This window comes from Pelophylax lessonae (genome assembly GCF_965119305.1).
Source record: "Pelophylax lessonae genome assembly, chromosome: 2".
Lineage (NCBI taxonomy): Eukaryota > Metazoa > Chordata > Amphibia > Anura > Ranidae > Pelophylax > Pelophylax lessonae.
The window spans coordinates 407,869,028-407,886,775 of record NC_138769.1 but is presented as its reverse complement, the minus strand read 5'-3'; the positions used below and the strand labels follow the sequence as shown (position 1 = coordinate 407,886,775).

General features: G+C 41.7%; 1 protein-coding gene across 5 annotated transcripts in view; it reads left to right on the top strand.

The window, feature by feature from the left end:
• The window catches only part of CAMKK1 (calcium/calmodulin dependent protein kinase kinase 1), a 362,689-nt gene that overhangs the window by 300,922 nt on the left and 44,019 nt on the right, over nt 1-17,748 (top strand). For all 5 annotated transcript variants that reach the window (XM_082244977.1, XM_082244975.1, XM_082244976.1 and 2 more), the window contains exons 11-13: nt 7,899-7,952; nt 13,528-13,601; nt 16,319-16,406. In XM_082244977.1, coding sequence (XP_082101103.1) covers nt 7,899-7,952; nt 13,528-13,601; nt 16,319-16,406 — 216 coding nt within the window. The remainder of the gene's footprint in view (nt 1-7,898; nt 7,953-13,527; nt 13,602-16,318; nt 16,407-17,748) is intronic.

Below are 17,748 nucleotides of genomic sequence, written 5' to 3'. Positions count from 1 at the left end.
ACCCCCAAACATTATCTATTTTTTTTAGCAGAGACCCTAGAGAATAAAATAGAGATTATTGCAATATTTTTTATCACACCGTATTTGCGCAGCGGTCTTCCAAACGCAATTTTTTTTTAAAAAATTCACTTTTTTTAATTAAAAAATAAGAAACCAGTAAAGTTAGCCCAATTTTTTTCCATAATGTGAAAGATAATGTTATGCCGAGTAAAAAGATACCCAACATGTCATGCTTCAAAATTGCGCACGCTCACGGAATGGCGACAAACTTTGGTACTTAAAAATCCCCATAGGCGACAATTTAAAAATTTCTACAGGTTGCCATCTTAGAGTTACAGAGGAGGTCTAGGGCTCAAATTATTGCTCTTGCTCTAACGATCGCGGCGATACCTCACATGTGTGGTTTGAACACCGTTTACATATGTGGGCGGGGTTTCCGTATGCGTCCGCTTCTGCGCGCGAGCTAACGGGGACAGGGTGCTTTAATTTTTTTTTTTTTTTTTTTTTTACTATTTATTTTATTTATTATTTTTTATTTTTACACCGTTTAAAAAATTAAAAATTGATCATTTTTATTTCTATTACAAGGAATGTAAACATTTCTTGTAATAGAAATAGGCACGACAGGACCTCTTTTTTGTAAGATCTGGGGTCAAAAAGTCCTCAGATCTCACAAGTACACTAAAAGATAGAAAAAATAAATAAATAAATAAAATAAAATGAAAAAAAAAAAAAAAGGGACCTTTAAACTGGTTGCTAGGCAACATTTGCCGTAGCTCCGGTCCTCCAAGACCATAGAGTCGAGTGAGGGCAAGCTTGCCCTCACTCAACATCCTGTCCATGAGGATCCGGGACCGGATAATTTTCCCCGCTGCCGGCGGGTCCGGTAAGCGGGGAAAAGGACCGGGACGCGGCGGGAGGGGGGGGTCACCTCTTCCGTCATCCCGGAAGGGTGATCCCGCGGCGAATCCGCCGCTGGGACCACCCTTATCGGAAAGCCAACTGTCCACCGTTTAAAAAAATACCAGGGCTATGGCAGCTATCTGCTGCCATAACACCGGTTTTTAGGTTTAAACCAAGAACGTATATATACATTGGCCGGTTGGCAAGTGGCTAGGGACATAAATCACACACATAAATTCCTGACAACCTATCACATTGTTGAAGGCCCCTAACACATAGCATAATACATACCAAAATACATTCTGCTGAGCAAAGGATAAACAAAAAAATACCTGTGGTTTTAGCAGTGCAGTGGTTCAGGCAGCAGGCAGGAACGTAGACAGCGACAGTGAAAGGATTGTCCAGGCAGCAGGCAGGAATACTGTCCATAGTCAGTACAGGCAGCAGGCACAGATATTGTCAGCACAGCCAAAGCATTGGTCCAGGTAGCAGGCAGGTCAACAGCAGAAAAAGGATTGTCCATGCAGCAGGCAGGAATACTGTCCATAATTAGTACAGGCAGCAGGCAGAGATATGGTCAGTACAGCCCAATTATTGGTCCAGGTAACAGGCACATGTTCCATAAAAAGTCCTGGGTCAGTGCAGGCAGGGATATGATCAGCACAGCCAAAGTATTGGTCCAGGCAGCAGGCAGGACCATCAAGCTTAGGGCCTCGGTCGGGAAAGAATGGGGACAGGGGTAGAGGCTTCTCCCACCCAAATCGCTTTGAAGCCTCCGGACTCCAGACCCTGTTCTGAGTTTACAAACCCAGAGAAATCCAAAAACTGGTTTTCTCATATCAGAACACTATATTCTGAAGCCCCTCACAAAAGTGAGACCCCTGTGTCATTTTGAATCCCACTACTACAGTAGCAGGGCGAAGGATCAGTCTAAGTGGCAGGCAAAAAACATGGTCGTAACAGGCCGAGGTCAGTGCAGGTAAAAGGCAGAAATAGACGGTAGGCTAAGGCAAAATCGATAAACAATCCAGGGTCAGTTCACTTGAAAGGCAGAAACATGGCGGATAAACAATGCAGACGGCAGGCAGAGACATAGTCGATATACAGGCCAGGGTCGGTTCACAAGGAAGGCAGTGATATGGTTGGTTGAGGCAGCAGGAAAATATTCAGCAGTGAAATATGGGCTAAAAGTTTAGGGCAGTGTGATATATTTTGAAGCATTCTCCAATGCAAAGGCCAGGTTGGGAGGGACAATCGGTACAATGGAAACTGGTGTCTTTCCTAATTCCTCTTTTGCCACACACCCGACACCTTTTTTGGCGTCTTCTTCCGGTTTCTGATGGTGGGATATGGAAAGGAAAATGGCGCTCATGAAGTCTGCTGACACAATCCGAACGAATGATTTCTGGGGGGGATCCTTGCTGGTAAATGAGGGCAGTGGCAATGTCTTCAATAAACTGGAGGAAGGGGATTGGTGTTGTTGTGGACCTTTTATAGGTGACAAAGGCATTGTACATGGCCAAATGGAAAAAGTACATTGCAACCTTTTTGTACCAAAAGACGGTCTTTCGTGTCGGGAGATAGGGCTGCAGCATTTGATCGTTTAAATCCACCCCCCCCCCCCCCCCATGTACTTATTGTACTCGTGGATGCAAGCAGGCTTTTGAACGGAACCGCGTCGTCTTCGAATTTCCACTGAGGTGTCATCGTGGATGGTGGACATGAGGTAAACGTCCTTACTATCCCTCCACTTCAAAGCCATTACCTCCTCGTTCCTAAGGCTTGCGGATTCCCCAATTCGTAATTGAGTGGTGATAAGACTCTGCGGGAAGCCCTTCCGGTTTTTTCTTACTGTACCTCAGGCCAAGGTTTTCTTCAGGTACAGGTGGCGGAAAAGGGGCAAACTGGTATAATAGTTGTCCATATAAATATGGTACCCCTTTTGCAGCAATGGGAAGGCTAGGTCCCAGACAATCTTCCCACTTACTCCCATGTACGTTGGGCACTCAGGGGGCTGGAGCTCAGAGTCTCTGCCTTCTTACACGCGAAAGGCGTACACATATCCCGTTTTACTTTCGCAGAGCTTGTTTAGTTTTAAGCCGTACCTAGCCCTCTTGCTGGGAATATACTGCTTAAATGCCAGCCGGCCTGTGAAGTGGACCAATGATTCGTCCACAGCGATCTTTTGGTCAGGGACATAGACTTCGGGGAACCGTCTAGAAAAGTAATCAATTAGGGGGCGAATTTTGTAGAGTTTATCGTAATTGGGATCATCTCGGGGAGGGCACTGGGAATTATCGTTGAAATGCAGGAAGCGCATTATAGCATCATAGCGGGACCTGGGCATGACTGAAGAATAAATTGGCATGTGGTGGATGGGTTTGGTGGACCAATAAGAGTGCAGCTCATTTTTTTTTTGTAACCCCCATATTGATTGTAAGGCCCAAAAACACTTTGAACTCTTCTACTGTTAGGGGTCTCCATTCAAAAGGACGGGAATGATGTGAGGTGGGGTTGTTCTCGATAAACTGTTGGGCAAAAAGATTTGTTTGGTCCACGATGTTTTGAAGGAACTCCAAAGGGAAAAATAAATTAAAAAAATCAATCAGAATAAAATTTTCGGTGTTGACCTGCAAACCTGGCTGTGCTGTGAAGGGGGGGATTGTAGCTGACCCAGAGCTAGAAGGCAGCCACAATGGGTTTGCCAAGGCATCCGGAAGCTGCATTTGGGCTCTTCTTCTTTGGGGCTGGTGTGAAATCCCAGTACTTGTACTGGGCATTTCCTCCTGGGGTCCAGCACCGTTGGCGTTTGCCGATTGGCCATTGGCGCTGCTGGTGTCTGCCTGATTTTCAGTGCAGCGTCTTTTAGGCCGAACTTCTTCCTCCTCCGATTCAGTACCGGATGTAAAGCCTTCAAAGGGCTCAAATTCTGAACCGGATTCAGAAATTGTTTCAGCGTCGGAAGGTGAGAGCTCCCCGCTGCTGTCACTCATCATGGATATTATTTCACAGGCCTCTTCGGCAGAGAAAACCCTTTTGGACTTTGACATGGTGGCTGTATGAAGGGTGACGGGTAATCAGGTACTTTGCTGGGCAGGTGACAGGCAGGTGACAGGTACTGATGAGCAGGTGGCAGGTACTCGGGTACTCCAATAGGCAGGTGACAGGTACTCGGGTACTCTGATGGGCAGGTGACAGGCAGGTGATAGGTACTGATGGGTACTGATGAGTAGTACTGATTCTGATAGGTGTTACTGATGGGTACTGATGATCAGTACTGATACTGATAGGTACTGATGAGTACTGATGGGTACTGATGAGCAGGCGGCAAGTACTCGGGTACTTCAGGCGTCAGGTACTCTGATGAGCAGTTGGAAGGTACTCAGGTCCTCTGATGAGCAGTTTGAAGGTACTCGAGTGCTCTGATGAGCAGTTGGAAGGTACTCGGGTACTCTGATGGGTAGGTGGAAGGTACTCGGGCATGCTGATGGGTAGGTGACAGGTACTCGGGTACCCTGATGGGTAGGTGACAGGTACTTGGGTACCCTGATGGGCAGGGAAAAGGTACTCGGGTACGCTGATGGGCAGGTGACAGGTACTCAGATGGGCAGGTGACAGGTACTCAGATGGGCAGGTGACAGGTCCTCTTTATTTGATGGGGGCAATCAGGGCACAGTAATAGTACAGTACTCTCACTGGTAACTCACTGTTTGCTGATCTCCTCACACTGGATTGGTGTGTGAGGAGAAGAGCCTGGTAACAGTGAGTTACCCTCATGTTTGTTGACATTTGTGACCGGCTGTGATTGGACACAGCCGGTCACGTGGTAAAGAGCCAATTTCATTGGCTCTTTACCAAGATCAGGGATTGGCTCTGTTCAAGGGACGAGCCTCGTCCCCGATCGCTGCTCTGCGCGCCCCCGGGGGCGCGCATTGCAGAGAGAACGAGTGGCTCGTGCTTGAGCCGCTCATGTGATCGGCTGTGATTGACACAGCCGATCACGTGGTAAACAGCCAATATCTATTGGCTGTTTACCTTGATCAGGGATGGGCTATGTCCGAGGGACGAGCCTCATCCCTGATCGCGCCGCCGGGGGCGCGCACTGGCTGCTAGAACGGGCCGACGTCATATGACGGCGGCCCGGATCCTTACAACCACTTTGCCGACGTCATTTTACATGACTCGGTATGGAAGTGGTTAATCTGTGTATAGGAGAGAAGGCTTCAGGTAAACGAGTACAATTTATGTAGGAGGGTTTATTTAATCTCTGTATATAACTGAGGCTACTCACTTCATTTCACTTTAAAGTAGTTGTAAACCTCAGACATGAAATATGAACAAAGCACATCCTTATATACTAATTCAATATAAATAATTCACTATAAAATAGAGAAAAAAGTCTGCGCTAGAAGTATACTGTATAAAGGCAGCTAGCAATTGGGCTATATACACAACCCAATCAAAACACAGCACCTAATAGATGAAAAATGCCTCGAAATATATATACATAGATTACATCATATGACCCATGTGACCCTAATAAAGATAGTAAAGTCTCAAGAGCAAGGGTATGTTATGTATATAAAGAGTTTTTTAAGGTAAAAGAAAGGCTTCCACCTTAATTCACAACACACCACCGCTTGTGCTCAGTGCTAATGCTGCACTCCTAAAATGACAGAATGTAATGCGCATAAGTGTGATAGCCTGATACAGGTGTAAAAGATGACGCGATGTCAGGGAATGCTTCAAGCCTTGCTGCCCTCTAGGACTAGGGATGTCCTGAAACCACTACAAAAAAACAGGGCACACCAGCCTAGTGCAATATATCACAGCATTTATTCAGCATCAGCAAAAATAATCACGTTTGTTAGTATTTTTTTTGCGGACACATGGACCTGAAAGATTCACCTGCAGAGAATGTTTGCAGAATGTCGCATAGTATTACAGTGGGTACGAAAAAGTCCCCAGGACTTAAATTTTTCACTCTTTGTTATATTGCAGCCATTTGCTAAAATCATTTAAGTTCATTCTTCTTCCTCATAAATGTACACACAGCACCCCATACTGACAGAAAAACACAGAATTGTTGACATTGTTGCAGATTTATTAAAAAAGAAAAACTGAAATATCACATGGTCCTAAGTATTCAGACCCTTTGCTGTGACACTTATATATTTAACTCAGGTGCTTTCCATTTCTTCTGATCATGGTTCTACACCTTCATTTGAGTCCAGCTGTGTTTGATTATACTGATTGGACTTGATTAGGAAAGCCACACACCTGTCTATATAAGACCTTCCAGATCACAATGCATGTCAGAGCAAATGAGAATCATGAGGTCAAAGGAACTGCCTGAAGAGCTCAGAGACAGAATTGTGGCAAGCACAGATCTGGCCAAGGTTACAAAAAGATTTCTGCTGCACTTAAGGTTCCTAAGAGCACAGTGGCCTCCATAATCCTCAAATGTAAGATGTTTGGGACGACCAGAACCCTTCCTAGAGCTGGCCGTCCGGCCAAACTGAGCTATCGGGGGAGAAGAGCCTTGGTGAGAGAGGTAAAGAAGAACCCAAAGATCACTGTGGCTGAGCTCCAGAGATGCAGTCAGGAGATGGGAGAAAGTTGTAGAAAGTCAACCATCACTGCAGCCCTCCACCAGTCGGGGCTTTATGGCAGAGTGGCCCGACGGAAGCCTCTCCTCAGTGTAAGACACATGAAAGCCTGCATGGAGTTTGCTAAAAAAAACACCTGAAGGACTCCAAGATGGTGAGAAATAATATTCTCTGGTCTGATGAGACCAAAATAGAACTTTTTGGCCTTAATTCTAAGCGGTATGTGTGGAGAAAACCAGGCACTGCTCATCACCTGTCCAATACAGTCCCCACAGTGAAGCATGGTGGTGGCAGCATCATGCTGTGGGGGTGTTTTTCAGCTGCAGGGACAGGACGACTGGTTGCAATTGAGGGAAAGATGAATGCGGCCAAGTACAGGGATATCCTGGACAAAAACCTTCTCCAGAGTGCTCTGGACCTCAGACTGGGCCGAAGGTTTACCTTCCAACAAGACAATGACCCTAAGCACACAGCTAAAATAACGAAGGAGTGGCTTCACAACAACTCCGTGACTGTTCTTGAATGGCCCAGCCAGAGCCCTGACTTAAACCCAATTGAGCATCTCTGGAGAGACCTAAAAATGGCTGTCCACCAACGTTTACCATCCAACCTGACAGAACTGGAGAGGATCTGCAAGGAGGAATGGCAGAGGATCCCCAAATCCAGGTGTGAAAGACTTGTTGCATCTTTCCCAAAAAGACTCCTGGCTGTATTAGATCAAAAGGGGGCTTCTACTAAATACTGAGCAAAGGGTCTGAATACTTAGGACCATGTGATATTTCAGTTTTTCTTTTTAATAAATCTGCAACAATGTCAACAATTCTGTGTTTTTCTGTCAGTATGGGGTGCCATGTGTACATTCATGAGGAAGAAGAATTAACTTAAATGATTTTAGCAAATGGCTGCAATATAACAAAGAGTGAAAAATTTAAGGGGGTCTGAATACTTTTCGTACCCACTGTATGTATACAAATTTTATGATTGTGTGTACCTGCCTGCATTTGAGGTTGCATGATTCGAAACAATTTGAGCCAATGCCCATGTTATATTGGACTGCAATGCCCTCTAAGAGGAACCGTGGACTCCACTGACTGGAATCGTCAAATGTGAGGCTGGTTCAATGCAAAACTACCGATACATCCTGCAAATGTGCGCATCTGCTCTGAGCCTAATCAATCTTTCCAACCTGGCTGACGTAAGAATCCAGCTCCAAGTATTCTATTTAAAAACCCATATAAAGCATTAACCTATTTACAGGAAAAATGTATGACATTCCTTAACAATACAGTATATGACTGGCCAAAAAAGTTACACTGTTTTACCTGTTCAGTAGTAGTAATTCATTATAAAAAATGTCGTTTTTTTTTTGTCTTCATGTTTTGCTAGGCACTCGATGTGTGGGCCATGGGAGTCACTGTTTACTGTTTTGTATTTGGAAAGGTAAGTAACTTCGTACTTCCAAAGACTATTATTATTATTAATATTATTATACAGGATTTATATAGCGCCGACTGTTTGCACAGTGCTTTACAACGTTACTGCAGACAGTACAGTTACAATACAATTTAATACAGGAGGAATCAGAGGTCCCTGCTCTTTAGAGCTTACAATCTAGCATAGACCAGTCTTTTTCAACCAGGGTGCCCATGCACCCTGGGGTGACTTGAGGTCTCTTCAGTGGTGCCTTGGCAAAATGCCTAAAAATTGCCCAAAAATGTATACAAGCCAGCAGGTGGATCAAGCCTGCCTTTTAGTTCCAAAAAGCCACAGGTTTTTATTGTGCGCCATTTCAACCTTCCAGCCAATTGGCATTCTTTTAACCAATGATGTCATCCGTGTTGATAAGAAGGGTGTTGATCACCTGCACAGCATCCTTGTTTGCTCTCCCCATCAACACTGAGGTCTCATTAGCTGAATGATGGAGAGAAACTAAGGGAGAGGAGAAACACTGGAATACTAGTCAGTACTAGTTTGCAAAAGTATATTTGCTTTGTAAGAAATGTTGGGTGTCCCACGTGTGTAGATGATGCTGCCTTATTTAAAACTATTAGAATAGTTTTTTTAAATTTTAGAATGGGGTGCCTTGAGACTGTCCATAATTTTAAAGGGTGCCCTAAGATTGTCCATAATTTTTAAGGGTGCCTTGAGATTGTCTATAATTTTAAAGGGTGCCTTGAATGATAAAAGGTTCAGAAACACTGCTATAGACTATAGAAAATTGGCTTATCTGAATGTTAGATGTTTCCAGATCACATCTGATTTATTTGTTTGGACCTGGGAATCGACCATTTCACCGCCAATGATATGTACCATACATCATGCCAATGAAAGTGCTAAAACAAGATCATGGCTGCAGTTAATACACATGAAAGCATTTAGATTATATCAACAGGCTCCCAGCTGTTAGTTAAAAGTGATCTGATGACTTTTATAGCCCCAAATTGTATTATCAGCAGTAACATATCACTATTGCAGTAATCTGTTGCCGGAGAGGTAGGCAACCGATCTTGCTCTATCCTATCTGAGCATGTGACACTTACCTCTTAAACACAATGCCTTAGCTCAGTGAATCGAGGTCTGGAGCAAAGTAGGGAACACGATGTAGCACCCTCCTAGAAAGGTGCTAGGTAAAAGCCTAGTTTTTTGGGCTCCGCCTGCTCATCAGGGGAGTCTGATTGTTAGTTCTGCCTGTTGCATGTGCCCATGTGTGATTTACTTTGTCTGGGGTAGTGTCCCCACTGTTTCCAATAGGGGAGCCTGTTGGACAGTGGAGGAAACCCAGCCAGGGACACATAGGCTTTTGTGACAATCCCAGTGGGAGGGCACAACCGCAGTGCATCCTGGGATTGGACATAAAAGCCAAGGACACATGTCACAGGGCATCTTTGGGTGGGAAGCCAGGTCCCAGGAGGAGGGTGATGGCTGTCTCTCCACCTGTCAGCAAGAAGAGTGGCCACAGGCAGTTGGCCTGGTGAGCCAGGGTGTGGTGCTGAGCCAAGAGGTCCAGGATACTGACGGTGGAGTTGAAGGCAGAGCTACCTGAGGAAAAACAGTGTCCGTGAGTACCAGGGGGTCTGCCAAGGAAGGGGACCACTCCAGTAGGGTCAGAGGACAAGAGCTAGTACACACGGTCAGTAAGAAAGGGGGGTGCCAACTAGGACCCTGAAAAGTAATTCCCAGAATAGTTCAACCTTCATGTCTTCACTTCAGTGGCAAGGTGAAGCAGCGGCCTTACCTCACTCAATCCAGTGAGAAGTCCTCAAAATATGTGCATAGTTGTCATGTTGGAGTATCCCACTCATCCCTTCTCCTATCCAAGTTCCTTAATAACAAAAAACAAATCTCCTGGACTGTTCATTGACTGAGCCGAGTGTTAAATTGCCAAGATTTAACAGACTGTTGCTATGGGTAACCCAAGGGAATCCAATCTAAGCAGATCCTATGGGGGTAGTGCTACAACAAGATCATTGGGACCAGGTCTTTAAACTCTGTTCCCAAAACACAAGGCATGTAGTAGATTGTTGTGCAACTTATTACCTTTTGCATATTTTTTTATCAATTTGTAGCATTTTAACTGTAAAAGTTTATTTTGCAAAACATTTTCGTTGTCTCTCGAACCTGCTGGCATTTTATGAAGCTATAACTGTGAGTGTCAATATGATATTTATTGAGAAAAGCGGGAAAATAAGCCATTTGCAGTATGATAAAATAACAATTTGTGATATATATCCAAACTGAATACTCCTAGATTTCAATAACAAAAATTCTTATTTTAGGCAGGGAAATATAAAATCTAAATATATTTTTGAACTAAACATGTTTAGCACGAGCACATACTGGGAGTGTAGAGGATAATGTACCCACCCCTTAAAATAGCATCAATACTATACCCTGCACCCAAAGTGTTAGTACATAAGATATAAATAATCTCCACTTTGACCATTTTACGCTCCACTTTCCCTTTTCATTGGGTGACTGCCTATATCACCTATCTAGGCACCAAAATTACCCTGAATGTAGACAATTGTTTTGTTACTAATTTCCCACCTCTTCTGAATTCTATTAAAGATGATCTCTGATGGTGGCACAGACATACAGTATGTACACCTGGCTTGGCAGAAATATCATACTGAAAATAACTATTATGCCCAAGGTGCTATACCTGTTCCAGACCCTGATGATGGCAATCCCAAAACAATTTCTGAAGGTGCTACGAAGGGAGTTGCTTCACTATGTTTCAGTGCACTCCCATCTGTGGTTATCCTACAGTTTACTCATCATGCCCAAACTGCCTGGTGTGATAGCATTTCCTGATGTCATAAAGTACTACCAGGTGACTCACTTATCCAAAGTGATAGTCTGGTGTTGGGATTTTGAGTAAAAACAATCAATATTGTTGGAACAATCCTGTTCTGATATCCTATGCTGCTTGCTCTGGGTTTGACTGGAATTTTGATTTAGGAGCCATCCCATTAAAAGGACCAACTCCTCTGTTCTTATGACAGATTGAGAACTGACTAGCTTCATCTCTGACTTCTCGTGACTTACCCCAGTGTTGGGCAGCCCAAAGTTTTTTCGCCCAGCATGTCTGATAGATGCTTCCAACAGCTCTTGGGGACCGGCACTTATAGAGTTAGAGGTTTCCTCAGTGAATTGGGTCAGAAATCTGCTTCTTCTCCGCCACAGTTCTTTGACCCCCCTCCCGGACATGTGGCGCCTCCAGCAATGGCTTTAATATCTGTTCTCTGTCTCCAAAAGGGAAATTTCCTCAGATTCACAGTTGCCCTTTTGAGAGCCTCTACTAGCCTCCAGACTGACCTCCTATATGGACTCTGCTGCATATAAATTTTTGATTCAGCCATCAGACAATATTACACCCCCACTCTCTCTTAAATTGGAGAGGGACCTTGAGACTATGGTTTCTCCTGCTAAAAGGGAAGATATCCTGTACTTTGCTCAGTACTCTGCTATAGCAAATCTATGCCAGGAACTAAGGTATAAGGTCTTAACCAGATGGTATAAAGTCCCATCCATTCTATATAAAATGTTCCACCAGACATCTGACATTTGCTGGCGCTCCAGGAAAGAAGTTGGAGGCATTTGGTCTCGGTTGAGGACCATCATTAAACAAATGAAAAACTGTGACCCAGGGAATGATCCAGCAAAATACTTGCTCTATTTCTTACATCTTCCTAGACATGTATGTTATAAGAAAACAATGATGATTCATCTTCTAAATGCAGCAAAAGCATGCACTCCTGCCCTCTGGAAAAGGAACTCCCTCAACACTTAAAATCTGGTTCTCTAAGGTTAATGAATTCATCACATGGGAACTCTTAAGGCGTTAGCATACAAAGATATTTTGGACAATTTCATGCTCTCAACATTGTGGGAATGGTTTGGGGATGGCTCCTTCCTGTTCCAACATGACTTCGCACCAGTGCACAAAGCAAGGTCTATAAAGACATGGATGAGCGAGTTTGGAGTGGAGGAATTTGACTGGCCTGCACAGGACTCCAGTCCTGACCTCAACCCAATAGAAAAAAAATAAAAATATATATATAAATGAATAGTGGGAGCTCTCACGCTCAAAAATGTTACTCAAAAAATATTTCCTAAATCAATATATAGTGAAATCAATATATGAGCAAATAAATATGGATGATAAAGTGACTTAAATAAATACAACTTGAAAACAACAGTCGAAAATATTATAAACTGTTAGCTTTTGGTGTCAGTGTTTTTTTTAATTGGATTGCTTATGCACCTTTCACCTATACACATGTCACTATGTTGGATGTTATATGTGCTCAGCTAACAGTTTATATTATTTTCGACTGTTGTTTTTAAAAATATATATATATTTGGAATATTTTAGAACTGGATTAAAATTTGCATGGGCACTATAAACTCATTAATAGATTTTCTCTAGCTTGCCTGTAAACCCATGGATACATTTATCTGAATAAAAGTTCTTAACTAGCACAAAGTCTGCTCTGGTGCTGTGAATTTCTACTGTGCTACACAATTCAGCTTCTGATTTCCATGTATTATGCTTACACAAAGAAGAGCGATTTATTCAAATATGTCAAATAACTGGGCTTTGTTACAAATATTTCTACCCCTGTGGTGCAAGTTGTGTTAAAAACAAAATTGCACTGCATGGTTGTGGTTTGTGCAGTGCACAATATGAAAGAAGTGAAACAAATCAGTTTATAAATAGCCTAACACCGTCAAATGGAGACTACCCTAGATCTAGTGCACAAAATACCAGTGCCTTTTATGTTTAAACTTCAGTAGTCTTCCAGTTCTGGTTGTTCACACTTGTTTATAAAGGTTAGTGGAAAGGTGGGCACCATTATTTATATTACATCAAAAAGAGTTTATATCAAAATGACAAGTGATATAAAACATATGTGGACCAAACAGAGAAAATTAATTTAATGTGGAAAAAATACAAAAGAAGTACAATGTGCAAAAGAAAAGTGACCCCCTAATTAAAGAGAAGTCAACTGGGCTTAAAGTCTGGCACCCAGCCCTGGATTACAATTAAGCAACTCCTCCGGCTCCCCCCACTGGCAGATGATTGTGACTGGTTCATAGTCAGGCATCGCCTCATAAACATATTATTTCTTAGATGTGGTGGCTAAATATGTTTTCTTTTTTCCAGGCTTTTTTTTTTTTTTATCTGGTGATCCTGCCAGTAAGATGTCTCCCGTCCATGAGAATCTAATTTTTTTTTTATTTGATTTTACACCAGTTATTTATGTTCCTACAGTCCTGCACTATGTATTTTATGTTGTAAATTAGGTTATGCTAAACTATTAGATAAAAGCTTAATGCTTACAAGACAAGAATACTGCAAATTACCAGTTAAAATATATTTATTTCTCCAATACATTTTTGTAAACTTAATTGTGCTATAGTTAGCTAAAGTCTTATTGCCAGATTATGATCATCATATCTTTTCCGATCTTCATACTTTACCAATAACTGTATTTGCTGTTTGTTTCAGTGTCCTTTTATGGATGACTACATCTTAGTTCTTCATAACATAATTAAACATAAGCCAGTGGAGTTTCCCGAGCAGTACGTAAGCTATGTATTTTCTATGTAATTGTAAAGCTTTTTTACATGTTAGTTACTGAAAAATATTTGACATCCTCTCTAACCAAAGTACTTAGCTTAGTGAGGGTTTACTAATATCTGTGCGATATGAGTTATGCATAAAACAGTGGTTGAGCAGTCAAACAGATTTAATTTGTGCATATATTTATATATGGTTAGAATTAAAAAAGAACTTCACTGAGATATCTAAAAGCCCCAGGTGCTGCAAAGTCATAAAAAAGTAAACTGATGTAAATACCTAAATTTTTCTTGATATCTGCCTCCTGCAATCCTCTGCACAGCAGAACACAGACTGGCAGAGGGGGGACTGGCTTATTAGACACTGCTGCATGCACAAGTGCTGACAGTGAACAACACTGCTCTCTGCAAGGGATATCGGACTGTACAATATTACAATATGAATTTTGACCATGTATGTAGCTGCTTGCCTGGAGTGAAGCCTTTTTTGGTCAGCTCTGGTGGTGCACTTATGTAGGCCTATCATCTGATCAGCCATAGTCAGGTGCTGATTAGGTTTGCTAGTCTCTTTGGGATTGTGCAGCGAGTAAAAAAAGTATTGAACACGTCTGCATTTTGTCTAGGTAAATATATTTCTAAAGGTGCTATTGACATGAAATTTTCACCACATGTCAGTAACAACCCATGCAATCCATACATAAAAAGAAACCAAAACAAATAAGTTCAGAAATTACATTATGTGTAATAAAATAGAATGATACAGGGGAAAAAGTATTGAACACATGAAGAAACGGAGGTGCAAAAAGGCTTGGAAATCCAAGACACCAGCTGAAATCGATCATTTGTTAGAAAGCAATCCCGCCCCTTGTCAATGCAAATTAATATTAGCTGGTTCTGTCTCAACTGATGGTCTATAAAAAGGTGTCTCATTAAGGTGTCACACAAGAAATATCTCATAATTGGTAAAAGCAAAGAGCTCTCTCAGGACATTAGCAACCTGTTTGTTGCAAAACATACTGATGGCATTGGTTACAGAAGGATTTCTAAACTTCTGAATGTTCCAGTGAGCACTGTTCAGGCCATAAGCCAGAAGTGGAAAGAACATCATTTCACCATAAACTGGCCAGGACCAGGTGCTACTTGCAAGATTTCTGACAGAGGAGTAAAAAGAATTTTCAAAAGAGTTGTCCAAGCACCAAAGACTACTTGTGGAGAGCTTCAGAAAGACCTGGAATTAGCCGGTACAATTGCTTCAAAGAAAACAGTAATGCACTCAACCGACATGGCCTGGCCTGTATGCATGCTCACTATGCAAGACCCCATTGCTAAAGAAAAAGCATGTTGAAGCTCGTTTAAAGTTTGCTGCACAACATTTAGACAAGCCTGTGAAATACTGGGAGAATATAGTATGGTCAGATGAGACCAAAATTGAACTTTTTGGACGCTATAATACATACCATGTTTAGAGGTCAAATGGCACTGCGCATCACCCCAAAAACACCATACAAACAGTGAAGTTTGGAGGAGGGAACATCGTGGAGGGGGGCTGTTTTTCAGCAAACGGTACTGACAAATTTCATGTTATTGAAGGAAGAATGAATGGAAAAATGTACCAAGACATTCTGGATAAAAAACTGTTGCCATCTACCAGGATGATGAAGATGAAATGAGGGTAGACATTTCATGAAGACAATAATCCCAAACACAAAGCCAAGGAAACTCTTAATTGCTTTCAGAGAAAGACGTGCTTGAGGTCATTGTAGCCGTATTAGTGACACTGTCGTACTTGCGACAGAGAAAATTGAGTACTGTCCGTGATACTTTTTTTATTTGCACTAACATACAATAAGAAAGAAAAATTAGGCTGCTAGAATGGCCCAGCCAATCACCTGACTTGAACCTAATAGAAAATCTATGGAAAGAACTAAAGTTTAGACTTCATAGAAGAGGCCCACCCTTCAAGATTTGAAGACTGTGTGGAAGAATGAGCAAAAATCACACCTGAGCAATGCAAGCAAATAGTTTCTCCATACAGGGGGGCGTCTTGAAGCTGTCATTACCAACAAAGGATTTTGTACAAAGTATTAAATAAAGTTCAGTTAGCGTGTTCAATACTTTTTCCCTGTGTCATTCCATTTTATTACACATAACTTAATTTCTGAACTTATATGTATTGGTTTCTTTGTATGTACAGATTGCATAGGTTGTTACCGACATGTGGTGAAAATGTAATGTTAATAGCACCTTCATAAATATATTACCTAGAAAAATGGTGAGGTGTTAAATACTTATTTTACCTGCTGTATAAATCCATCAGAATTTGTTTCAGTTGGTGCTTTAATTAAAATGATTTCTTTATTTTATGTAGGGAATGTAATTATCTGTAGATTTTTTTTCATCCTTGCTGAATAAGGCAACTCAGGTTATATCATTGTTGCCTCATAGAACCAGGTATATTTATTCTACTGTTCAGTCGAGTTCATAAAGGTTAGTTGTTTTGTCAAACCCATCCTTTTTTCTTCCAGTTTTTGCCCTGCTACCATGTACTGTCTTGTCTCATAGTAGATTGCTTTCTGATAACTATATCTAGATTTTTTGAGGAGCTGTGGCTTAGAAATGTATTAAATATATATACAAAAAGTTTGCAATCTTTCCCTCCTTATGGCTGTCCATCCTTACATGCAAGAAGATAACCTAAAATGTCTGCTTTTCAATTAAAGGCCAGTCATAAGTGATGAAATGAAAGACCTGATTGTGCGAATGCTAACTAAGAAGCCAGAAGATCGGATAACTGTTCCAGAAATAAAGGTATACATTATGTGCTGTATTTCATATAGTATACCAAAGAATCGATTTTTGGATGTCCGGAACAATCATTTTGAAAAAAATTTGTTTAGTGATGTATTTCATTGATAATCCTTCCGGATGTGCGGGTTTTGTTGTACTTTTCTGGGCCCATTTTTCTGTACATAACACCCCCCCCCCCCCAAAAAAAAAAAAAGCATAGTAGAGGCATTTTTGTCTATAGTCTTATTAGTTGAAAGAAACCGTTATATATATTCATATATTCTAGCAGAAATTCTAAATCTGTCATCAAGTATCTTTTACATTTATATCCATAACTGTTATGGATACAATTTTCACATTCTGTTGACCCAATAGGTTCCAGTGTTTTGAAGAGATTGCATGTAGCAATTATTTTGCAGTGGATAATTTTTTCACAGTGTTTATAAAGTCCATTGTAGAGCCATTGTGTATGACATATCAAAAGACATTTCTGAAACCATTTTTTCACTGAATTATTATAAAACATTATGTAGGCCACATAAATAATGGCTCTAAAAGCCCTGTTCACAAAATAAGTAATAGTGTGCCAGAATTATTCAATAAAGATAGTCCCTGGAACTCCTAATTGCTATAATGTACTTCTCAGAAGCAACAATAGTGGCATTATAGAGGACTCCAAATTAAACTAGGTTGCAGACAATATAAAATACTAGGAGAAATAACATACAATTCAATGAAGTTGTGTCACGTACCTGTCAGATTATCTCCGGTTCGGTGTTTGAACTCGGGTCTCTGGTGCGGAACTGCACAGACCTAGCCATTGAGCCTTTGTTTTTTGTACTGTACTGTGCAACTCTCCTTATGGACACTTTAGCTCAGCCTGCCAACCAGCTGTAGAAGATCTGCAATTATTTCAGGCTTTAAATACCGGACACTTCCTTTGTTCTGGGCCCGTTGATTGGGTTAGTTCCTGTGTGAGCTGCCGCTGTGTTAATTGCTGGATTTTCACCGTGACTCTTGCCTGTTTCCTGATCGTTCTTCTGCCTGCTGATTTTTTTACCTTGCTGCCCGTTAGTGTCTTGACCTCTTCCTGCCTCCTGACTACTCTCCCGGATCCCGCCTTTGTACCTCGTGTCTAGATCTCAGCTTGCCTGCCTGACCACGTCTTTGCCTTATCCTCAGCCTAACATCCACTTTGAACTCAGCCTTTTCAGGCGTATCACAGGTTGTTTGCCTGGTGCTTAATAGCCTTTTAGGGAGGGCATATACGATCCATACAGATATATTGCACTTGTTCATATTCTCCTTGGTTCAGGCTTCAGGAGGTGAATGATTTCTAAATTCACCATCCTTGGCTGCAGAA